General features: G+C 44.7%; 1 protein-coding gene across 6 annotated transcripts in view; it reads left to right on the top strand.

Annotated features, from left to right (window-relative positions):
* The window catches only part of LOC109893800 (kinesin-like protein KIF13B), a 70,638-nt gene that overhangs the window by 5,714 nt on the left and 38,436 nt on the right, over positions 1 to 26,488 (top strand). For all 6 annotated transcript variants that reach the window (XM_031829140.1, XM_031829139.1, XM_031829138.1 and 3 more), the window contains exons 3-6: positions 3,096 to 3,189; positions 23,980 to 23,992; positions 25,606 to 25,666; positions 26,333 to 26,425. In XM_031829140.1, coding sequence (XP_031685000.1) covers positions 3,096 to 3,189; positions 23,980 to 23,992; positions 25,606 to 25,666; positions 26,333 to 26,425 — 261 coding nt within the window. The remainder of the gene's footprint in view (positions 1 to 3,095; positions 3,190 to 23,979; positions 23,993 to 25,605; positions 25,667 to 26,332; positions 26,426 to 26,488) is intronic.

Raw genomic sequence — 26,488 nt, 5'->3', positions numbered from 1 at the left:
CACCATCTTCCAATCAAGTAAGTAGTACTGAGCCATTTGGCTGAGCCTGAGTGGTGCATGTGATAGCTGTTGTCTCCAAGGCCAAGTGGTGAGTCATGGTTTGGCATCAGAGGGCCAGGGTCAAAGTGTGGTTGAGTCAATGTCCCACATCACATGAGGTATTTGTGTGAGGAGGACTAATGGTTTCAGACACTTTGTTCTACTGTTATTGATTGAGTTACAGCTCAACTCTCAAGAGAAAAGGCAACAAGCCAGGGCCTAGGCTACCCAGCACCGGCCACCAATCACTTAACAAAGGTTTCTGCCAAGACTAAATAGCCTCTTATACATAGCATATACAGTGCATTCAGAAGGTATTCAGACCCCTTGACTTTTTCCACATTTTGTTACGTTGCAGCCTTATTCTAAAATTGATTAAATAGTTTTTTCTCCTAGTCAATTTACACACAATAATGACAAAGCAAAAATAGTTTTTTTTAGAAACTTTTGCTAATTTTATAAACTTGGTTAAATCACTTTTACATAATTATTCAGACGCTTCACCCACTACTTTGTTGAAGCACCTTTGACAGCGATTACAGCGTTGAGTCTTCTTGGGTATTTGGGGAGTTTCTCCCTATGGGACTCCCAATCATGGCCCGTTGTGATACAGCCTGGAATCTAACCAGGTCCTGTAGTGACGCCTCTAGCACTGAGATGCGGTGCATTAGACCGCTGCGCCACTCGGGAGCAGCAGTGGGTCATGTAATTCATATTAGAATACTAATAATAATATATGGGTAAATCCATTTTAATTCAATCACTTTTTGATTTGAATGAAACCTTCCATGCATATTTGCCTGTTGTAGAAGTGCTCAGAAAGGGTCTTTTTGGACCCGAATGACAACATTTGAGATAAAGGTGCTCAATGTTGACCCATTTTGCATACCATACCATGAAAACATGGTAAAAAAAAAAAAATCATGAAAATAGTACAATTTTACTTTTAACACCCATTATCTAAAAATGTGTGAACTCAGATTTGATTCATATTTGACTATGTTATAGCTTAGACCTTATTTTACATCATCTAAGGTTTTTTGTGCTGTGCCCACAATCGGTTGAGACACAACATGCTCTTACGCATGTCATGTTTCGTCTGATAACGCATGGAGGTGGAAACATCATTCTTTGGGGATGCTTTTCTGCAAAGGGGACAGTACGACTGCACCTTATTGAGGGGAGGATGGATGGGGCCATGTATCGCGAGATCTTGGCCGACAACCGCCTCCCCTCAGTAAGCGCATTGAAGATGGGTCGTGGCTGGGTCTTCCAGCATGACAATGATCAGGCCTTCCAGCAGGCCATCATGGTCAAATTGCTGCAAAGAAACCACTACTAAAGGACACCAATAAGAAGAGACTTGCTTGTGCCAAGAAACATGAGCAATGGACGGGGCCATGTATCGCACCTGTTGGAAATCTGTCCTTTTGTTCTGCTGAGTCCAAATTTGAGATTTTTGTTTCCTACGGCCGTGTCTTTGTGAGACTTAGAGTAGGATCTCCGTATGTGTGATTCCCACCGTGAAGCATGGAGGATGAGGTGTGATGGTGCTTTGCTGGTGATTTATTTAGAATTCAAGGCACACTTAACCATCATGGCTACCACAGCATTTTACAGCGATACGACATCCCATCTGGTCTGTGCTTAATTACATTTTTTTTTAACCTTTTATTTAACTAGGCAAGTCAATTAAGAACTAATTCTTATTTTCATTGACGGCCTAGGAACAGTGGGTTAACTTTCTTGTTCAGGGGCAGAACAACAGATTTTTACCTTGTCAGCTCGGGGATTCGATCTATCTAACCTTTCGGTTACTGGTCCAATGCTCTAACCACTAGGCTACCTGCCGACCTGCTTAGTGGGGCTATCATTTGTTTTTCAACAGGACAATGACCCAAAACACACCTCCAGGCTGTGTAATGGCTATTTGACCAAGGAGGAGAGTGATGGTGTGCTGCATCAGATTGACCTAGCCTCCACAATCACTCAACCCAATTGAGATGGTTTGGGATGAGTTAGACCGCAGAGGAAAGGATAAGCAACCAACAAGTGCTCAGCATATGTGGGAACTCCTTCAAGACTGTTGGAAAAGCATTGCAGAGCAGTGCGCAATTGGCCCAGCGTCGTCCGGGTTTGGCCGGGGTAGCCCGTCATTGTAAACAAGGATTTGTTCTTAAGACTTTCCGAGTTAAATAAAAAGCTGGTTTAGATTTTAACACTTTTTTTGGGGGGGGGGGGTTACTACATGATTCCATGTGTTATTTCATGGTTTTGATGTCTTCACTATTATTCTACAATGTAGGAAATAGTAAAAATAAAGAAACCCATGAATGAGTAGGTGTGTCCAAACTTTTGACTGGTACTGTAAGTGTTCAGACCCTTTACTCAGATCTTTGGCAGCAATTAGTCACAAGTCTTCTTGGGTATGACGCTACAAGCTTGGCACACCTGTCTTTGGGGAGTTTCTTCCATTTTTATCTGCAGATCCTCTCAAGCTCTGTCAGGTTGGATGGGGAGCGTTGCTGCACTCTTGAGGCATGTTTTTATTTCATTAAACAGTAAGCTTTAAGCATCAGACAAGCTCAGTGCATTTTATTAAAACACTTAGGGTGTGTCTATATGTAAAAATACACGTTTAAAAATAGACCAATAAATTGGTCGAAAGAACAGACTTTCGGTCAACCAATATTTTTTTTAAAGTTGGGGACAGACCTAATGGAAAGTTTTGTTTTAAGTAATAGGGGATGCTGTGTGAGATTTGAATTCAAATGCCATTTAGCAGACGCTTTTATCCGAAGCGACTTAGTCATGTGTGCATACATTTTTTGCACGAGTGGCCCTGGGAATCGAACCCACAATACTGCCATAGCATCTGCCATCCTCTACCAACTGAGCCATTCAGGTCCACAATGTAATCAGTAAATAGTGTACGGTTTTTCTCCTTTCTAGTCACGTGATGATGTGCCCGCATGATGAAGTACCTACCGTGCAACTGGAGGTTGCTCTGAATGTTTGTATAGTACTCTGAACCTTTTCCCTTCTCTCCCTCACAGAAAAGGACCTGAACACAAAATGTATTGTGGATATGGAAGGCAACCAGACCATCCTGCATCCAGGCGGAGGAAACCTGGGCAAAGGAGACTCCAGGTTTGTGTGTGTGTGTGTGTGTGTGCACGCGCCCACCCATGGGACTCAGTTTCAGTTGTTGAGAGTGGGAGTCCAGTGATTTGGAGAGTGTCACATGACTGTTGTCGACAGTCAGTCTGTCTGTATCGCCTGCTGAGTGCATAATGATTTGGGTCAGGAAGATTGGTTGAGCAGGTCTATTTGGGAGCGCTTGTGTCACTCGATGGCCCATTCCTCTCTCTCCCAGTCTGCCTGCTGCTCCTCTCCTCATTCTGCCTGTGTTGGGGCATAACTCTCCAGCTGACTTCATCTCTGTTTCTCAGCCCTTCCATTGCCCCGACAACGTGGGGGAAGGTCACACGGGCCGATACCAGGCGACCACGGAACCCCCTTTTACTTTTGGAGAAGCTAGGGAGTGAGGGACATAACAAAAAAGGGGAAGGCGAAAGAAGCACACGTTTGCTTTAGCATCTGTCGGCCATAAAGATCCTCTACTGGCTTTTATGGGGTTAAACAAGGGATGCGCTATCATTTCTCTCTTTCTCTGCCTTTTCTTTTTGTCTCTTTCTTTCCATCTGGGAGACAATGGGGTGAGAGGTGGGGGGGTTCACACTTGGAGAAAGACTGAGTTGGCTGCTCCCCATCACACTCCAGACACTTAAACGGTGGAGCTGGGTTCATGTTGTGGGACCTGCTGCTGAGACTCATCCTGGGATGGAGAGATGAATGCTAAAGAGAGGCCCTCACTCACTCCTATAGAGCCTCTACTGACTCATGGCACCAGATGCCTTCCTATGGCCCCAGTTCACATGACTGTCTGCAGTATACACAGCTCAGTGTTGTGCCCAGTTTCTTTGGTTTATTTAGGACAGAGGCACCTCTCCCACTCCCATAGGCTTTCATTGCCATAGGGCCCCAGATGCCTCCTATGGCCCCAGTTCACAATGACTGCAGTATGAGTGGATCTGTGTCTGTGGAGAGTCCCACTCCCCATGAGCTCCAGGAGCAGACAGCGCTTCCACTGGAGTTCTCTCTCTCAGGCGACGCCTAACCCAATCGGTATCCCTCCACACCCCTGTCCTTTTTCCTGCTCCCAGCATGTGGAGGGTGGGACGTTGTTGCCTGTCTAACTGACCTCTCTCCATTGTGACGAGTGGAACATTGAACTTGCAATGTTTTGTCTCTGCTCCTGTGTCTTAAAGTTAATGGCCGATAAGGTGTTTTCTCTCCTGTAGCAATAGTTACAAACCGGGGGATAGCCCTCTCTGTTAATCAATCAAATGTATAAAAACCCTTTTTACATCATCAGATGTCACAAAGTGCTGTACAGAAACCCAGCCTAAAACCCCAGACAGCAAGCAATGTAGATGTAGAAGCACAGTGGCTAAGAAAAACTCCCTAGAAAGACATGAACCTAGGAATAAACTTAGAGAAACCAGGCTCTGACAGGTAGCCAGTCATCTTCTGGCTGTGCTGGATGGAGATTATAAGAGTACATGGCCATTAAGGCCAGACTGTTCTTCAAGATGTTCATAGATGACCAGCAGGGTGAAATAATAATCACAGTGGTTGTAGAGGGAGCAACAGGTCAGCACCTCGGGAGTAAATGTCAGTTGGCTTTTCATAGCCGAACATTCAGAGGTCGAGACAGCAGGGGCATCTGGGACAAGGTAGCATGTCCGGTGAACAGGCCAGGGTTCCGTAGCCGCAGGCAGAACAGTTGAAACTGGAGCAGCTTCTGTGTTGCCTGATCTGGTGTATTGTGATTCATGAGTGGAAAATGATCATGTCAGATAGGGCCTGTCTAATGAATGGTCAATAGGCCTACAGTACACTGTCTATTGTTGATACCCTTGCTGAGGCAGGGTGGGCCTACAGCTGCCTCGCTTATATCCTTCCTGCTGCCATTAGAGTTTGCATAGTGACGAAAGGCTTTATTTGAACAAGTGTTGGAATCCAGTGTTGACTTATTCAGTCAGACTTGGGCTCAAACTCTCAACATGTAATTTCATATTCTATGTGGTATATGGCCAATATACCACGGCTAAGGTCTGTTCGTAGGCATGACGCAACGCGGCATGGATACATCCCTTAGCCGAGGTAATATGGTTGCTGTCATATTTTGTGGCCAAGCCTTAAAGGCCCACTCCACTGACCTGACCGCTCACCGCTGACCTCTGCTTGTTATTCAGAGTAGTATTGTGATCAGACACCCATGGCAGGGTGTTTGTCAGGCATAATCACCCATTTGAATGCATGTGCTCTACTGAAGCAGTGCGATTTCTATTTACAGGGATGCAAATACCCTAATTTCCGGACTATAAGCCGCTACTTTATTCCCACGCTTTGAACCTCGCGGTTTATACAATGACGCGGCTAATTTATGGATTTTTCCCGCTTTCACAAGATTCATGCCGGCAAAAAACTGAGCACCGTCACATAATGTGATCTAAATCGAGCGCGCTCAAACTTCCCATCATTCTGATTACGGTAGTCATTTGTCCCCCTCATCATGGCAAAGACACGGAAAAATGCATATGATGCAGCTTTCAAGTTGAAGGCGATTGATCTGGCTGTTGGAAAAGGAAAGAGAGCTGCTGCACGGGAGCTTGGCCTTAATGAGTCGATGATAAGACGTTGGAAACAGCAGCGGGAGGAACTGACTCAGTGCAAAAAGACAACAAAAGCTTTGAGGGAAGAAAAGCAGATGGCCCAAAGTATTTGCAGCCACTCGACATCAGTGTAAATCGTGCATTTAAGGTGGCGCTCCTTGTTCAGTGGGAGGCTTGGATGACAAGTGGGGAGAAATCTTTCACTAAAACGGGCTGCATGTGAAGAGCAACTTATGGTCAAGTCTGCCAGTGGGTCCTGACAGCGTGGAGCATTGTCAAAAAAATCCACTATCATCAACGGGTTTCGAAAGGCTGGACTGCTGCGTGTTGAAGGGGCAGCATGAGCTCAGCGGGGTATTTGCCTCCGGATGAAAGTGACGAGAGCGACAATGAAAAGGATCCAACATCGGATGAAGCAATTCTGAGGCTATTCAACTCCGACACCGAAGGAGATGACTTCAGTGGTTTCAGTGCACAGGAGGAGGAAGATGGTGACCAATGACTTTCTTGGTAGGCTACTGTTTAATTTTTGTTACAAGCCGTGTTTCGTTAAAGCCTATTTATTTTTGTTAGGCTTTAACGAAAAAAGGTTATTTATTTATTTATTTATTTTTCGTTTAAAGGCTGTGTAAAGTTAATTTGTTTCAATGTACCGGTAGGCACCTGCGGGTTATAGACATGTGCGGCTTATTTATGTACAAAATACATATTTTTTAATAATTCAGTGGGTGCGCTTAATAGTCCAGAAATTATGTTAGGTCTTTGTGTGTGATATTCTCAGTTTCGCAAAATAAGTCATCCAAGTTAATCGTGTAGATAGCCGCATCCCCTAACCAGCCATTAGGCTACTAGCTTCTTCTCTTCATCTGTTCTTTCTGCTCATCTCCATCAGTTAATAAATGTTATTTAGCCCTGATGGCGAGCTGGGGTGTGCAGACAGTGGTGTAAAGTACTTAAGTAAAGATGCTTGAAAGTAGTTATTTGGGGGTATCTGTACTGTACTTTGCTATTCATATTTTTTTACAACTTTTACATTTACTTCACTACATTCCTAAAGAAAATAATGTACTTTTTACTCCATACGTTTTCCCTGACACCCAAAAGTACTCGTAACATTTTGAATGCTTAGCAGGACAGGAAAATGCTCCAATTCAAGCACTTATCAAGAGAACATCCCTGGTCGTCCCTACTGCCTCTGATCTGGTGGACTCACTAAACAGAGAACATCCCTGGTCGTCCCTACTGCCTCTGATCTGGTGGACTCACTAAACAGAGAACATCCCTGGTCGTCCCTACTGCCTCTAATCTGGTGGACTCACTAAACAGAGAACATCCCTGGTCGTCCCTACTGCCTCTGATCTGGAGGACTCACTAAACAGAGAACATCCCTGGTCGTCCCTACTGCCTCTGATCTGGTGGACTCACTAAACAGAGAACATCCCTGGTCGTCCCTACTGCCTCTGATCTGGAGGACTCACTAAACAGAGAACATCCCTGGTCGTCCCTACTGCCTCTGATCTGGTGGACTCACTAAACAGAGAACATCCCTGGTCGTCCCTACTGCCTCTGATCTGGTGGACTCACTAAACAGAGAACATCCCTGGTCGTCCCTACTGCCTCTGATCTGGAGGACTCACTAAACAGAGAACATCCCTGGTCGTCCCTACTGCCTCTGATCTGGTGGACTCACTAAACAGAGAACATCCCTGGTCGTCCCTACTGCCTCTGATCTGGAGGACTCACTAAACAGAGAACATCCCTGGTCGTCCCTACTGCCTCTGATCTGGTGGACTCACTAAACAGAGAACATCCCTGGTCGTCCCTACTGCCTCTGATCTGGTGGACTCACTAAACAGAGAACATCCCTGGTCGTCCCTACTGCCTCTGATCTGGAGGACTCACTAAACAGAGAACATCCCTGGTCGTCCCTAACTGCCTCTGATCTGGTGGACTCACTAAACAGAGAACATCCCTGGTCGTCCCGACTGACTCTGATCTGGAGGACTCACTAAACAGAGAACATCCCTGGTCGTCCCTACTGCCTCTGATCTGGAGGACTCACTAAACACATGCTTTGTTTGTAAATTATGTCTGAATGTTGTGTGCTCCTGGCTAGCTGTAAATGTTTTAAACAAGAACATTATGCTGTCTGGTTTGCTTAATATAAGGAATTAATATAAGTATATTTAAAACCAAGACTTTTAGACAAGTATTATTTTACTGGGTGACTTGTAATTTTCTATGAATTAAGGTGTCTTTACTTTTACTCAAATACTTTTTCCACCCCTGGCAGACAATGATGGGGTTTCTGTCACAATTAGTTTAATTATTGCAGTGACTCATTTCGCATGTATTAGCAAGCAGGCCAGTCTGACTAGGCTTTGCTGTCCTATAGGAAAAACTGAGCACAAATGACAGTCATGGGCTCAAACACCTGTCTACCGCCAGTTGGCGCACATGTGGGCCGTGAGTTTTTGGTTTGATAACAAACAACCTTGTTCTGTCATGTTACCTGGCTAGCTAGCTAACAGCATGGTACCTCGGCTATGCACACATTGGCATGACACAGGAATGCGCGCGGGGGGGAGAAGAGGAGGACGAGCAGGCGGGGGGAAAGAGGGTCTGGGGAAGGAGAAGAAGAAGCGGGGGAGAGAAGAAGAAGAAGCGGGGGAGAGAAGAAGAAGAAGCGGGGGAGAGAAGAAGAAGAAGCGGGGGAGAGAAGAAGAAGAAGAAGCGGGGGAGAGAAGAAGAAGAAAAAGCGGAGGAGGAGGAGGACGACGACGCATGCGGGGGGAAGAAGAAGAAGAAGAAGAAGAAGAAGAAGAAGAAGACGCGCGGGGGGAAGAAGAGATGCGCGGGGGGGGAGTGGAGGATGCGCAGGGGGGAGTGGAGGATGCGCAGGGGGGGGGGGGGAGTGGAGGATGCGCGCGTGTGAGGGGAAGAGGAGGATGCGCGCGTGTGAGGGGAAGAAGAGGATGCGCGCGTGTGAGGGGAAGAAGAGGATGCGCGCGTGTGAGGGGAAGAAGAGGATGCGCGCGTGTGAGGGGAAGAAGAGGATGCGCGTGTAAAGTTGTCTGAAGGGTAGGCTAACAATGGTTTATATAGGTCTAGTGTGTTTTCCCCTTACTGCCATGATGATAATTAGGCATTTATACTGAACAAAAAACCCTGTGGTATCACAGTGCTACTCGTGATACTTGGCCTGGTATCAATCACATCGTTAGAAGAATTTGCTATTGTGACATCGTAGCAAAATAATTGTCACCTTTTTGGGCCATCAAATTTTATTTGTCACATGCGCCGAACAGGTGTAGACCTTACAGTGAAATGCTTACTTACAAGCCCTTAACCAACAATGCGGTCTTAAGAAAAATTATCACTAAATAAATAAGAGTAACAATTATGTGGCTATATACGGGGTACCGTTACCGAGTCAATGTGTGGGGGTACAGGTTAGTCAAGGTAATATGTTGGTAGGGGTAAAGTGACTATGTAAAGATAATTGTAAACAAAAAAGGGGGGGGGGGGTCAATGCAAATAATCCGGGTAGCCATTTGATTAGCTGTTCGCCAGTCTTATGGCTTAGAGGTAGAAGCTGTTCAGAAGCCTTTTTGGACCTAGACTTGGCGCTCCGGTATCGATTTGCTGTGTGGTAGCAGAGAGAACAGTCTATGACTTGGGGGACTGGAATCTTTGGCAATTTTTAGGGCCTTCCTCTGACACAGCCTGGTATAGAGGTCCTGGATGGCAGGAAGCTTGGCCCCAGTGATGTACTGGGCCATACGCACAACCCTCTGTGGCGCCTTGCCAAGCAGTTGCCATACCAGCCGGTGATGCAACACTTGATGGTGCAGCTGTCTCATGGACCACGATAGTTTGTTGCAGCTTGAAGCTCTCAACCTGCTCCACTACAGCCCCGTCGATGAGAATGGGGGTGTGCTCGGCCTTTGAGGTCACTATGGTGTTGAACGCTGAGCTGTAGTCAATGAACAGCATTCTCATGTAGGTGTTCCTTTTGTCCAGGTGGGAAAGGGCAGTGTTGAGTGCAATCGAGATTGCATCATCTGTGGATCTGTTGGGACGGTATGCAAATTGGAGGGGTCACCAGTTTGCATCCCTGTATTTAGGTCAATAGTACAGTAAGGAGCACAGGGGAGGGTGTCCCATACCCCATCCTCCCTAACCCTTACCTCTAATAGGCTGTAGCCCAGGCTGAACCTTATCCCTCTCCATACTCGCCCTCCCTATGCCTTCCACGACCATGGCATGCACAGTCACAGGAGAGGGGAGTGAGCGGCCAGCGTGCATCCACGCGGAAACACATTTTTTTAAGTGACTGCGATTGTAACAGAGAGAACGAATGAGGGAAGACAGGCTGGCGGGCGGGCACTCCTCACTGCCTCCCCCTCTCCTCTCATTGGCCGGTGGGCCGTGTTGCGTGATGTGTAACTGGGTTATGGGGTGCTGGACAGGGCCCCTCACGGCCCTCTGGAATCTGAAATCCACCCCCCAACCCAGTGCTGCATCCCGGACCCTGATTCACTGTGACAGCTGTCAGTGTGGCTACCATCAACCTCTGAGTGGGTTATGGCTGGGGGGCGGGAGGGTTCTCCTCTCCTTTGCGGTGAAACTGGTCAAGAAAGACATCCAGTAACAATGCATTGGTGAGGGTTGGTTAGATTGAGCTGTGCTGTTTGGTGAGGGTTGGTTAGATTGAGCTGTGCTGTTGGCGAGGGTTGGTTAGATTGAGCTGTGCTGTTTGGTGAGGGTTGGTTAGATTGAGCTGTGCTGTTTGGTGAGGGTTGGTTAGATTGAGCTGTGCTGTTTGGTGAGGGTTGGTCAGATTGAGCTGTGCTGTTTGGTGAGGGTTGGTTAGATTGAGCAGATTGTGCTGTGCTGTTTGGTGAGGGTTGGTTAGATTGAGCTGTGCTGTTTGGTGAGTGTTGGTTAGATTGAGCTGTGCTGTTGGCGATGGTTGGTTAGATTGAGCTGTGCTGTTGGGCTGCAGGGTTTAAACTGACTCACTGCACTATACAGTGTTCACTAAGTTCTTGGGAAGAAATTGGGGGAAATTATGGGCTGGGCTGTGGGATTTTCTCTCACTGTGTTTGTGTACGAGACACGGCTCCTGGTCTGGGAGAGATGAGTATGATGGGAAAAGCCAGAGATAAAAGGAAGGGGGGCGGTGGAAGGATAGAAGAGACGGAGAGGCATCGTGATGGAAGGATAGAAGAGACAGAGAGGCATCGTGATGGAAGGATAGAAGAGACAGAGAGGCATCGTGATGGAAGGATAGAAGAGACTGAGGCATCGTGATGGAAGGATAGAGACCGAGAGGCATCGTGATGGAAGACAGAGGAGACATGTTCAAAGCCTCTTTATGGGCCTAGTCCTAACTAGAGGGTAAATCACGCAGCCTATCTACTCTCTGTATTGGAGAATGGCACAAAAGTTTGACTTACTGGGGTGATGTCAGTTCTATGTAGCTTAGTGTCAGTGAAATTAATTCCACGATAACGAAGTGATGTTGAAACTCAGATTTTTCACTTTCAAATGTATGTTAAACAAAAACCAATGATTGCAAAGTTAAACAAAACATACAACTCTATGGAATTGTCCCGTGTCAGATACCTGCCATTGTTTTGGATGTTTTTAAAGAGCTGAAGAAGTTCAGCTGAGGCATTTTCAAAGAATGTGCATGGATAAAGGGAACCAGGTGTGTGTCTGTCTGTCTGTGTTGACCATATCACAAAGTGAAATGTTTTAGTTGGTGAAATATTTGTGTTGTCAACAATCTCTTTGTCGTTTGCGTTAAGTAGAGGTCGACCGATTTATGATTTTTCAATGCCAATACCAATTATTGGAGGACCAAAAAGGCCGATTTAAAATGAAAATACATTTAAAAATATTTTTTATACATACACTGCTCAAAAAATGAAGGGAACACTTAAACAACACAATGTAACTCCAAGTCAATCACACTTCTGTGAAATCAAACTGTCCACTTAGGAAGCAACCACAGACCACTTCTCAGTTCCTATGCTTCCTGGCTGATGTTTTGGTCACTTGAATGCTGGCGGTGCTTTCACTCTAGTGGTAGCATGAGACGGAGTCTACAACCCACACAAGTGGCTCAGGTAGTGCAGCTCATCCAGGATGGTACATCAATGCGAGCTGTGGCAAGAAGGTTTGCTGTGTCTGTCAGCGTAGTGTCCAGAGCATGGAGGCGCTACCAGGAAACAGGCCAGTACATCAGGAGACGTGGAGGATGCCGTAGGAGGGCAACAACCCAGCAGCAGGACGCTACCTCCACCTTTGTGCAAGGAGGAGCAGGAGGAGCACTGCCAGAGCCCTGCAAAATGACCTCCAGCAGGCCCTGGGTTCCTCCTAATGCAAGACAATGCTAGACCTCATGTGGCTGGAGTGTGTCAGCAGTTCCTGCAAGAGGAAGGCATTGATGCTATGGACTGGCCGTTCCCCAGACCTGAATCCAATTGAGCACATCTGGGACATCATGTCTCGCTCCATCCACCAACGCCACGTTGCACCACAGACTGTCCAGGAGTTGGCGGATGCTTTAGTCCAGGTCTAGGAGGAGATCCCTCAGGAGACCATCCACCACCTCATCAGGAGCATGTCCAGGCGTTGTAGGGAGGTCATACAGGCACGTGGAGGCCACACACACCACTGAGCCTCATTTTGACTTGTTTTAAGGACATTACATGAAAGTTGGATCAGCCTGTAGTCTGGTTTTCCACTTTAATTTTGAGTGTCACTCCAAACCCAGACCTTCATGGGTTGATAAATTTGATTTCCATTGATAATTTTTGTGTGATTTTGTTGTCAGCACATTCAACTATGTAAAGAAAAAATTATTTGCTAAGAATATTTCATTCATTCAGATCTAGGATGTGTTATTTTAGTGTTCCCTTTATTTTTTTGAGCAGTGTGTATCTATCTATATATATATATATATATATATATATATATATATATATATATATATATATATATATATAATGACAATTACAACAATACTGAATGAACACTTATTTTATCTTAATATAATACATAAATAAAATCAATTTAACCTCAAATAAATAATAAAACATGTTCAATTTGGTTTAAATAATGCAAAAACAAAGTGTTGGAGAAGAAAGTAAAAGTGCAATATGTGCCATGGAAGAAAGCTAACGTTTAAGTTCCTTGCTCAGAATATGAGAACATATGAAACCTGGTGGTTCCTTTTAACATCTTCAATATTCCCAGGTAAGAAGTTTTAGGTTGTAGTTATTAGAGGAATTATAGGACTATTTCTCTCTATACGATTTGTATTTCATAAACCTTTGACTATAGGATGTTCTTATAGGCACTTTAGTATCGCCAGTGTAACAGTATAGCTCCCGTCCCTCTCCTCGCCCCTACCTAGGCTCGAACCAGGAACACATCGACAACAGCCACCCTCGAAGCAGCGTTACCCATGCAGAGCAAGTGGAACAACTACTCCAAGTTTCAGAGCAAGTGACGTTTGAAACGCTATTGGCGTGCACCCCGCTAACTAGCTAGCCATTTCACATCGGTTACACCAGCCTAATCTCGGGAGTTGATAGGCCTGAAGTCATGAACAGCACAATGCTTGAAGCATTGCGAAGAGCTGCTGGCAAAACGCACAAAAGTGCTGTTTGAATGAATGCTTACGAGCCTGCTGCTGCCTACCACCGCTCAGTCAGACTGCTCTATCAAATCATGTACTTAATTATAACATAATAACACACAGAAATACGAGCCTTAGGTCATTAATATGGTCGAATCCGGAAACTAGCATCTCGAAAACAAAACGTTTATTCTTTCAGTGAAATACGGAACCGTTCGGTATTTTATCTAATGGGTGGCATCCATCAGTCTAAATATTCCTGTTACTTTGCACAACCTTCAATGTTATGTCATTATTACGTAAAATTCTGGCAAATTAGTTTGCAACGAGCCAGGCGGCCCAAACTGTTGTATATACCCTGACTCTGCGTGCAATGAACGCAAGAGAAGTGACACAATTTCACCTGGTTAATGTTGCCTGCTAACTTGGATTTCTTTTAGCTAAATATGCAGGTTTAGAAATATATACTTCTGTGTATTGATTTTAAGAAAGGCATTGATGTTTATGGTTAGGTACAGTCGTGCACCGATTGTGCTTTTTTGGCAAATGCGCTTTTTTAAAATCATCCCCCGTTTGGCGAAGTTGGCTGTCTTTGTTAGGAAGAAATAGTCTTCACACAGTTCGCAATGAGCCAGGCGGCCCAAACTGCTGCATATACCCTGACTCTGTTGCAAGAGAAGTGACACAATTTCGCTAGTTAAAAGAAATTCATGTTAGCAGGCAATATTAACTAAATATGCAGGTTTAAAAATGTGTGTCTCTCGTCTATGCCTTCAGGTGGTTTTGCCTGTAGTGCTCATCTTATGAGTCTGATTCCGTCCTGTCTTGTTTGACAGGTATCATGGAGGAAAAGAAAGGGCTAGAGGCTGATGTTATGGGAGAGGAGAGGATGACCAGGGGAGAGAGGAGTGGGCTGAGTGTACAAAACATTAAGAACTATGCTCTTTCCTTGACAGACTAAGTGAAAGCTATGATCCCTTCTTGATGTCACTTGTTCAATCCACTTCAATCGGTGTAGATGAAGGGGAGGAGACGGGTTAAATAATAATTAAGACAATTGAGACTTGGATTGTGTGCCATTCAGAGGGTGAATGGGAAAGACAACAGATGTAAGTGCCTTTGAACGGGGTATGGTTTGTGTCAAGAACCACAACGCTGATGGGTTTTTCACGCTCAACAGTTTCCTGTGTGTATCAAAAATGGTCCACCACCCAAAGGACATTCAGCCATCTTGACACAACTGTGGGAAGCATTGGAGTCAACATGGGCCAACATCCCTGTGGAAGGCTTTCGACACCTTGTAGAGCCTAACGAATTGAGGCTGTTCTGAGGGGGGAGGGGTTCTCATCTCAATATTAGGAAGGTGTTCTAATAGTTTTTCAGTCAGTGTATTGAGCCTGCAAGTGCAATATGTTTTATTGTTATTGTAACATACACCAAGATAGGTGCAGTGAAATGTGTTTTACAGGGTCAGACGTAGTAGTACGGTGCACCTGGAGTGAATTAGGATGAAGTGCCTTGCTCAAGGGCACGTAGACCGATTTTCATGTTGGTTCGGGTATACGAACCAGCAACCTTTCGGTCACTGGCCCAACACTCTAAATGCTAGGCAAGGGAAAAATGGAGTAACAAAATAGGTAGAGGGCTGAAGGAGGGAGGATTGACAATGCACTTGTGAATGAGAATGATGATTTGATGCTGCTGAACACTAGAGCTAGCAGAAACTGTACATGTGATGTTAGTTCCCACTAGAACTAGCCTGTGCTAGTTTGGGTCTGGCTGCAGTTGATCAGAGCCCTTCAGATTTACTGCATTTAATCTCATAAGCCTAATGAAGAAATTACATATTTTTGACATCCACCCCCCCAAAAATGTTGAGGTGTATGGTGGTAGTGCAGTCCTTTTGGATTGGATTAGGTTATTCATGACTCTTATGATGGTTTAGATGGACAGATGTAGTAACAGGACTATCACCACCTAGATGGTTACATTCCACTCCCATCTCTTCCTCCCCTAGACTGTCTCGGTGGTATGTAGCCAGGCCTATATAAGCCGTGCGTGCGTGTGAGTGAGTGTGCACATGTGTGTTGGGGAATGCCAGAGCAGCAGCTGCTGTTACAGTAGAGCTCTGTCCCAAATTGAGGATAAAAGCTCCCAAACAGTTTTACAGGGACTCCTCGACAGGAGAAATCTATTGCCCAGAATGATAGTAAACAAAGCAGCACGTCACAGGAGAGTGGAGAGGATTCTCCCTGCCTCCATTAGTCAATGCTTGTCTTCACTGGGACCACTCCAGGGTTTGGGTTAATTGGGGCATGAACTGAACTTAACAGCCTGGCCAATAAACTCCCAAACTACCAAATAATCTAAGTGTGGTCTGAGGTACATCCCACTAGATAGAGGGAAGTTGTCTGGCTAGAGGACACTAGATTTAACTCTACAGGCTGGGAATGGTAGGTTCTGTTCTGACTCCACAATCCTCTGTTTTTAGTGTTGAGTTTGATTGAATGTCCAATTTATAAGCCACTTTCCTTCAGGAATCTTCTAGGAAAGGATCTGGGAAGTTAGAGCTGTTTGCTTATATCTCGCCTACCTGGTTGTCACCGCTCTTCCAATTGGAGTGAACAAACAGTCACACAATATTGCACTAGTACACACACGCACGCACGCGAGCGATCAGAATAACTATTTACAATGAGTTTCCAGCCTGTATCAGACAACTTTGTTCCCCCAGCCCACATATCATGATTCATAAGGCCCACATATCATGATTCATAAGGCCCACATGTTTTATGGGTGCAGTCGGCGTGCCTGGCAGGCATGCTTCTAAGCTGTCTTTTACTCTCACTACCCAGACAGGTTGAGACAGCGGTCTGCTGATGCTGTAACAGCATGCTGTAGCCAGGCCCCAGTGGGGAATAGGAATGCCAGGGGATGAGGAGAGCAAGCTGTGGGGTGAGGTTGGTGGGAAAAGGACTGGGAAGCAGCTGCCAATTACTACCATTCCCCTACCGACCATCCTTCCTTCACCCACACCTTCCCTCCCTCCCTGGCTGTCAGAGAGCTAAGCCTGGGGTAACTCACTGTCTGTGGCAGGACTTGTCAGCTCAACACTGTGGTCTGCGTCCCAAATGGCACACTTTTTCCTATATAGTGTTCCCTATGGGCCCTGGTCAAAAGTAGTGGCCTAAATAGGGAATAAGGTTCCATTAATTCCATTTGGGACCCCAGCCTAGTGGCAGGTGGAATCTGCACAGATGTTTTCCTATGTTAGCACAGCTGAAAACTGTTGTCCTGATTTAAGAAGCAATAAAACTGGCCTTCTTTAGAGTATCTGGAGCATCAGCATTTGTGGGTTCGATTACAGGCTCAAAATGGCCAGAAACAAAGCACTTCTGAAACTCGTCAGTCTATTCTTGTTCTGAGAAATGAAGGCTATTCCATGTGAGAAAGTGCCAAGAAACTGAAGATCTCGTACAACGCTGTGTACAAACTGTCTCTAACCAGAATAGGAAGAGGAGTGGGAGGCCTCGGTGCACAAATGAGGACAAGTACATTTGTGTCTTGTTTTAGAAACAGACGCCTCACAAGTCCTCAACTGGTAGCTTCATTAAATAGTACCTGCAAAACACCAGTCTCAACATCAACAGTGAAGAGGCGACTCCGGGATGCTGGCCTTCTAGGCAGAGTTGCAAAGAAAAAGTAATATCTCAGACTGGCCAATAAAAGATGAAGATGGGCAAAAGAACAGACACTGGACAGAGGAACTCTGCCTAGAAGGCCAGCATCCTTTCATGGCTACAGTTGGGTAGTCATTTAGGCATGCTGCCTTAGTGTTCTTGGGCACAGGCACTATGTTTGAAGACACTTGCCAGTTGGTCAGCGCATGCTCGCAGTACACGTCCTGGTAATCCGTCTGGCCTTGCGGCAATGTGAATGTTGACCTGTTTTAAAGGTCTTACTTGCATCAGCTGCGGAGAGCATGATCGGTCTTCAGGAACAGCTGGTGCTCTCATGCATGTTTCAGTGTTATTTGCCTCAAAGCGAGCATAGAAGTAACTCATCTGGTAGGCTTGTGTCACTGGGCAGCTCTCGGCTGTGCTTCCCTTTGTAGTCTGTAATGGTTTGCAAGCCGTGCCACATCCGACGAGCGTCAGAGCCGGTGTAGTACGATTCGATCTTGGTTCTGTATGGATGCTATGCTTGTTTGATGGCTCGCCGGAGGTCATAGCGGGATTTCTTATAAGCTTCTAGGTTAGCGTCCTGCTCCTTGAATGCGGCAGCTCTAGCCTTTAGCTCAGTGCGGATGTTGCCTGTAATCCATAGCTTCTGGTTGGGGTATGTACGTATGGTCACTGTGGGGACGACGTCATTGATGCTCTTATTGATAAAGCCAATGACTGATGTGGTGTACTCCAGTCTGGAGTACACCACATCAGTCTGTTCCAGCAAAATAGTCTGTCTCCAGTCTGTTCCAGCAAAATAGTCCTGTAGCTTAGCATCAGCTTCATCTTCATCTGAACACTTTTATTGGTCTAGTCACTGGTGCTTCCTGCTTTAATTTTTGCTTGTAAGCAGGAATCAGTAGGATATAATTATGTTCAGATTTGCCAAATGGAAGGCGATATAGAGCTTTGTATGCATTTCTGTGTGTGGAGTAAAGGTGGTCCAGGGTTTTTTTTCTCCTCTGGTTGCATATTTAACATGCTGAATAGAAATGAGGTAAAACTGATTTTAAGTTTCCCTGCATTAAAGTTCCCTACTACTAGGCGCGCCGCCTCTGGGTGAGCGTTTTCTTGTTTGCTTATGGCGGAATACAGCTCATTCAATGCTGTCTTAGTGCCAGCCTCTGACTGTGGTGCTATGTAAACAGCTACGAAAAATACAGATGAAAACTCTTTAGGTAGATAGTGTGGTCTACAGCTTATCATGAGATGCAATAGCTCAAGACTTCATTAGATATCGTGCACCAGCTCTTACAAAAATACATAGTCCGCCGCCCCTTGTCTTACCAGACGCCGCTGTTCTATCCTGCCGGTACAGCATGTAACCAGCCAGCTGTATGTTGATAGTGTCGTCATTCAGCCACGACTCCATGAAGCATAAGATATTGCACTTTTGAATGTTTCATTGGTAGTTTAATCTTGCGCATAGGTCAATCGATTTTATTCTTCGAAGATTGCACGTTTGCTAGCAGAATGGAAGGAAGTGGGGGTTTATTTGATCGCCTACGATTTCTGCCCTCTGGCCCCTTTTTTCTCCGCCGCCTCTTCACGCAAATCACGGGGATCTGGGCCTATTCCCAAGAAAGCAGTATATCGTTTGCGTCATGCTCGTCAGACTCGTTAAAGGAAACAAAGGATTCTGCCAGTCTGGTGAGTAATCACAGTCCTGATGTCCAGAAGTTATTTTCGGCCATAAGAGACGGTAGCAGCAACATTATGGATGTAAATAAACGAACAAAAAACACAATCGGTTGGGGACACGTAAAACGTCTGCCTTCTTCTCTGGTGCCATTTTTGTGGTCAGCCCTAGGGTTTTCAAATCAAGTCTCTGCATAGAATCCATCTGACAGTAGTAGTAATTCAATGTTTCCCCTACTTAACCATTCATATTGCTGTGGTGGTCCACCTTGCTGACTGAGCAGTGTCTCTGGCCATGTGTCTCTGGCCATGTGCCTCTGGCCGTGTGCCTCTGGCCATGTGCCTCTGGGCATGTAATGGTGTTGTGATAGGGTCGGATAATAACAGTGCCTTGGGCTAGAGGAGCAGTCAGTGATAGGACAAGGGCAAAGTAAGTGTTGCTACATTGTTTAGGAAGGGAGTTGGCTGGGGTGTGTGTGAGAACATGTAGCAATCTGCTCTCTCTCGCTCTCGCTCTCGCTCTCTCTCTCTCTCCCACACACTCACTCATTCACACCCTTCCTTCTGATTCAGCAGTCGGCAACATAGGCCTGAGGTCGCAGGCAGGGCTGTAAAAAGTGAGCACATGTTTAATCTGCCAATAATCCTTTATAGGCCTTGGGCTAGCCTATTACAGCTACCGCCACACCCCTAGCATCAAACAACTGTCTGTGAGATGAGTTCTTATCTCCTATTGATAATGGCCTATGTGCCAGACAGATTCTATCCAACATGCAAGCTAAACTATTGTATCCTCTGCCAATTGCCTTCTACAATGGGTGTGTCCGCGTATCGTCCGATAGCTGCACTGGGCTTGAACCTGAGCGCTGATTTGGATATGCTGTTTTTTTTTATATTTTTATTTTTATTTTTTCTCCAATCATTAAAGCCTGATTGGTTATGCTGGTTCCAGTCACAAATGCCTGATTTGGCTATGCCCACCACCCAGCTCTGTCTGCTTCCGGGCCGGAGTCATGGAGGCCTGGTCCCTACCCACTGACGTGTTTGTGGTCATTGTGAATGTCTGTAGTATGATGTGCAGAAAGCAGACTCCTGTACTAATGGACAATCAGTGTGTGGGGCCTTTAAAGAACATACGCATTTACACGCACTGACTTTGTGTCTCTTCTACAATGCATCCCCAGCATTTTTGTGAATCCATTATAGAAACTGAGTGTCTCCTTGTCTCTCTCTCTCTCACGGCCTGGCCTGTGAGTTAGTGTATAATATTACTGTTGGACATTGGGTTCATGCAGTGCTGTTCAAAGCTTCTTTTCAGCCACGGGGTAGATAAGGGAGTACTCAGGCATTTTACTAGTGGTGTAAGATTCACTGATACACCGGTCCCTGATTTTTAAATGTTTCAGATGCAGTGCATTCAGAAGGATTCAGCCTCCTCCACTTTTTACACATTTTGTTACAGCCTTAAATACACTACATTTTGTTACAGCCTTAATACAATACATAATGACCCCATAATGACAAAGCAAAAACAGGTTTTTAGAAATGTTTGGGAACTTATACAAATAAAATGTTAATATGACATTTACATAAGTATTCAGACCCTGCCTCGGTACTTTGTTGAAGCACCTTTGGCAGCGATTACAGCCTCAGTCTTCTTGGGTAGGACGCTACAAGCTTGGCACACCTTTATTTGGTGAGTTTCTCCCATTCTCTGCAGGTCCTCTCAAGCTCTGTCAGGGTTGGCACACCACACATAGCTGCACAGCTATTTTTTTATTTTTATTTTTTATTTTTACCCCGTTTTTCTCCCCAATTTCGTGGTTTCCATTTGGTAGTCTTGTCTCATCGCTGCAACTCCCGAACGGACTCAGGAGAGGCGAAGGTCGAGAGCCATGCGTCCTCCGAAACAACCCAACCAAGCCGCACTGCTTCTTGACACAATGCCCATCCAACCCGGAAGCCAGCCGCACCAATGCGTGGGAGGAAGCACCGTACACCTGGTGACACGTACATACATCACACACACACACACACACACACACACACACACACACACGTACATACATCACACACACACACACGTACACACACACACACACACACACACACACACATACATCACACGCACAAGCACATACATCACACGCACAAGCACATACATCACACGCACAAGCACATAGATCACACACACACGTACATACATCACACACACACACACACACACACACACACACACACACACACACACACACACACACACACACACACACACACACACACACACACACACACACACACACACACAGTTAGCTCAGACGGATCCAGCTCAGAGAAGCCCAGCTCATTAGCTCCATCAGCAGTAGAATGGAAATTGAATGTGTTTATGCTACAAATAATAGTGCATCGAAAGGGAATCGTATCGATTCATTCTGTAATAAACCGAATCGCACGGAATCGTTTCAAACTAAAACATATCCTTCCTGTATTGTATCGGAGCCCATGTATATAAATACAGTTGAAGTCGGGAGGTTATGTACACCGTAAACTCAGTTTTTCACAATTCCTGACATTTTAATCCTAGTAAAAATTCCCTGTCTTGGGTCAGTTAGGATCACCACTTTATTTTAAGTAGAATAGTAGAAAGAGTGATTTGATTTATTTCAGCTTTTATTTATTTTATCACATTCCCAGAGTTTACATACATTCAATTAGTATTTGGTAGCATTGCCTTTTAAATTGTTTAACTTGGGTCAAACGTTTCGGGTAGCCTTCCACAAGCTTCCCACAAGCTTCCCACAATAAGTTGGGTGAAATTTGTCCCATTCCTCCTGACACAGCTCGTGTAACTGAATCAGGTTTGTAGGTCTCCTTGCTTGCACACGCTTTTTCAGTTCTGCCCACAAATGTTCTATAGGATTGAGTTCAGGGCTTTGTGATGGCCACTCCAATACCTTGACTTTGTAGTCCTTAAGCCATTTTGCCACAACTTTGGAAGTATTTTTGGGGTCATTGTCCATTTGGAAGTCCCATTTGCGACCAAGCTTTAACTTCCTGACTGATGTCTTGAGATGTTGCTTCAATATATCCACATCATTTTCCTACCTCATGATGCCATCTATTTTGTGAAGTGCACAGTCCCTCCTGCAGCAAAGCACCCCCACAACATGATGCACCCCTGTGCTTCACGGTTGGGATGGTGTTCTTCGGCTTGCAAGCCTCACCCTTTTTCCTCTAAACATAACGATGGTCATTATGGCCAAACAGTTCTATTTTGTTTCATCAGACCAGAGGACATTTCTCCAAAAAGTACGGTCTTTGTCCCCATGTGCAGTTGCAAACTGTAGTCTGGCTTTTTTTTATGGCGGTTTTGGAGCAGTGGCTTCTCTTGCTGAGCGGCCTTTCAGGTTATGTCGATTTAGGACTTGTTTTACTGTGGATATAGATAGTTTTGTACCTGTTTCCTCCAGCATCTTCACAAGGTCCTTTGCTGCTGTTCTGGGATTGATTTGCACTTTTCGCACCAAAGTTTGTTCATCTCTAGGAGACTTGAGTGGTATGACAGCTGCGTGGTCCCATGGTGTTTATACTTGCGTACTATTGTTTGTACAGATGAACGTGGTACCGTCAGGCATTTGGAAATTGGTTCATTCTTGGGAGCAGACTTGTTGAGGTCTACAATGTTTTTTCTGAGGTCTTGGCTGATTTCTTTTGATTTTCCCATGTCAAGCAAAGAGGCACTGAGTTTGAAGGTAGGCCTTGAAATACATCCACAGATACACTTCCAATTGACTCAAATGATGTCAATTAGCCTAACAGAAGCTTCTAAAGCCATGACATCATTTTCTGGAAACTTCTGACCCACTGGAATTGTGATACAGTTGAATTATAAGTGAAATAATCTGTCTGTAAACAATTGTTGGAAAAAGTGTATTTAAACTTCCAACTTCAACTGTACATATTGCATTGTCTTGAAAGGGAAAGATACCAATCCTTTATTTTGCTGCTCTGTTCTCTGTTCCATCCCCCCATCATAATTATACCAACAATCACCAAATAGCAGATGATTTGCAGCAAACTCAAACTAACATTGAAAAACAACCTAGCATGTGAACAAATCATGTAAATAGCCAAGAAACACGATGACAAAGTCACACTTTAGTAGCTAAATGCTCTGTGTGACCACCTGCAAATGAGTCTGGTGAAATAGACATTCTTACCCGTCAATGACGACAAAATGTACCCGCATATGGCATGAGTTAATATCCCACCCTGGTTGAGTAACATTGAAACATTGTCGTAAACAAGGGTTTATCATCTCCAGGCCTCGGCACCCACAGGACTGAACATTTTAGAAAGCGAGAGAAAGAGTGTCAAATACTGAGAGAAATAGAGAGGGAGAGAGCAGGAAGTTTGAGTGGAAGCAAGCCCACATTCTTATGAATAGGCATCTTGATTCATGTTAGCTCTATTACCCATGCTGCATCCTGTTTCAGTTGGGAGATGTGATTATTTTTTATTTTTTTTGTTCCTCATTTATCAGGAATGGTGGATTTGCAGACCTCTGACAGTATGAATACTGTGTATTTTATGATCTGTAGGCCTGTCATTGAGACAGCCCTGTAATCTTTATTTTCTTCCCTTGTTATCAAGTGCGGATCACATGATTGATAATAGTAATCTCTTTCACCAGTCTGATAGACCATATTGTGCTCATAAACTGTGTAGCCTACTTCAAATAAAATGGTTATTGACAGACAGGCTAACAACCTTGTGGTCTTTAGTTTTTAATGATGGATATTAATCTGTCATTCACCAATGTGTATCCATGACGCAGTGACAGGCTTAAATTATTTTTACCAATCTTAGAAAATCCTGTTACAGTGTAATTGTCTGTCTGGTTGTACACTACAGTCCATCAAAATGTCCTGGTGTATATTCACTAGGAACCAGACAGAAGCAAACAGAACTAAACAGGGAGGGACCTACCTGAATATGTCCAATAGAAACTCTTGGTTTTGTTGCAAAGAGTTTTCCTGTTTGCAACCATTTGCTACGGTGTGAACTAATGATTACACCACCGGTGTTTGTTTACATTGGTGTCTGATATATGGTCCTTCTCTCTCTCTCTCTACCCATGTAACCATCCTTTGACCTCTAACGCCTGTGTGAACTTCCTCAGGAGTCAGACCAAGGTAAGCCCTGTCCAGTACATTACTACTGATTTGTGTTAATGCTTGGTTGTCAATGCTGTTAATGGTCTCTGTGTTGACACACTAGCTACTTTGTGGAGCTGTGATTATATAGCAATCATTGTACTTGTACAGTTGTGGCCAAAAGTTTTGAGAATGACACAAATTATAATTTTCACAAAGTTTGCTGCTTCAGTGTTTTTAGATATTTTTGTCTGATGTTACTATGGGAAGTATAATTACAAGCATTTCAAACGTGTCAAAGGCTTTTATTGACAATTACATGAAATTGATGCAAAGAGTCAATATTTGCCGTGTTGACCCCTCTTTTTCAAGACCTCTGCAATCCGCCCTGGCATGCTGTCAATTAACTTCTGGGCCACATCCTGACTGATTCTTGCATAATCAATGCTTGGAGTTTGTCAAGATTTGTGGGTTTTTGTTTGTCCACCCGCCTCTTGAGGATTGACCACAAGTTCTCAATGGGATTAAGGTCTGGGGAGTTTCCTGGCCATGGACCCAAAATATTGACGTTTTGTTCCTAGAGCCACTTAGTTATCACTTTCGCCTTATGGCCATGTGCTCCATCATGCTGGAAAAGGCATTGTTCGTCACCAAATTGTTCCTGGATGGTTGGGAGAAGTTGCTCTGGGAGGATGTGTTGGTACCATTCTTTATCCATGGCTGTGTTCTTAGGCAAAATTGTGGGTGAGCCCACTCCCTTGGCTGAGAAGCAACCCCACACATGAATGGTCTCAGGATGCTCTATTGTTGGCATGCCACAGGACTGATGGTAGCGCTCACCTTGTCTTCTCCGGACAAGCTTTTTTCCAGATGCCCCAAACAATCAGAAAGGGGATTCATGAGAGAAATCAGCAGTCCAATCCCTGTACCTTTTGCAGAATATTAGTCTGTCCCTGATGTTTTTCCTCTTACTGGCAGCAATATCCTTGCCAGTGAAGCCCTTTTTGTGCAACGCAATGATGACGGCACGTGTTTCCTTGCAGGTAACCATGGTTGACAGAGGAAGAACAATGATTCCAAGCACCACCCTCCTTTTTAAGCTTCCAGTCTGTTATTCAAACTCAATCAGCATGACAGAGTAATCTCCAGCCTTGTCCTCGTCAACACTCACACCTGTGTTAACGAGAGAATCACTGACATGATGTCAGCTGGTCCTTTTGTGTCAGGGCTGAAATGCAGTGGAAATGTTTTTTGGGGATTCAGTTCATTTGCATGGCACAGAGGGACTTTGCAATTAATTGCAATTCATCTGATCACTCTTCATAACATTCTGGAGTATATGCAAATTATCATTATACAAATTGAGGCAGCAGACTTTGTGAAAATTTATATTTGTGTCATTCTCATCATTTTTGGCCACGACTGTATATTGACATGTTCAAAACCTGTTAGGCTAATTCGTATGTCATGTTTATCACTGCCTGTGCTCAACACGAACCACCCAACGGGGAAAAACTGTTAGAAATAGCATCATAATAATGTCATAACAATGTCATTTCAACGGATCATTTCAAAGTGTTTTGCCCTCTGGAAAACAGCTGTTATAAATGTGTTGTAAACTATTTTGTTTCATTGTGTTCTTGTCCCCTCAGACCTTCGCCTATGACTACTGTTTCTGGTCCATGGACGAGTCGGAAAAGGACAAGTTTGCGGGTCAGTTTTTGTTTCACTTGCTTTAACCCCTCTTCCTCACTTCCTTCCCTCTGCTCTTCCTCCTCCTGTACATTTAGTAGGCCACATTCAGTTGCCAAATGTTATCGAACGTTGCAGGTAGAAATGCCACAAATAGAGTCGACACTATTCCTTGTTGTACATGACGGCCTACAGATGCCTATTTTTTCTATGCAACATATTTCTATCTCAATGTTCCAAAACGGTGCATCCTGTTGAACGCACCCCAGGTATAGGTCTGTCCAGGTGGTTTTCGGGTATTTTCAGAAGTTTTTTTTTCTCTACAGTGACTAAGGATCCCACCTGAAATGTCTTTGTTGTTTACTTGCTTGGATTGGATCTCTAGGTGTTTGGCCTAATTTAAATGTCAAATATTCCTGTCAGACCTGCTAGTCATCCACCTCTTTGTGCTATAGGCCAAAACCCAACTAGGGCCTATTGTACCTAATGCTGTTTCTCACACTGTTCATGTATACAGTCTGAAGGTCCTATATGAATTAACACTTACACATGCATAACATGTCCATTATCTTGTAATTGTGTTAGTGTGCTCCAGATGATTTCTAAATCACCCCGAAGGGGATCAGTCAAGTCATATTGTAGGGTTTTATATTGTATTGTGTAACCTTGCCTGGTGGTTGTCTCCAGGTCAGGACGTGGTGTTCCAGTGCCTTGGGGAAAGTCTTTTACACAACGCCTTCCAGGGCTACAACGCCTGCATCTTCGCCTACGGACAGACAGGTATGTTATGACATTGGTCCGTTATGATACTACTAACTGGCCTCATATTGTTGGCATGGAACA

Source organism: Oncorhynchus kisutch, linkage group LG7 (genome assembly GCF_002021735.2).
Source record: "Oncorhynchus kisutch isolate 150728-3 linkage group LG7, Okis_V2, whole genome shotgun sequence".
Taxonomy (NCBI): Eukaryota; Metazoa; Chordata; class Actinopteri; order Salmoniformes; family Salmonidae; genus Oncorhynchus; species Oncorhynchus kisutch.
Note: the sequence above shows the minus strand (reverse complement) of the source record. Positions and strands in the feature narration are given on the sequence as shown.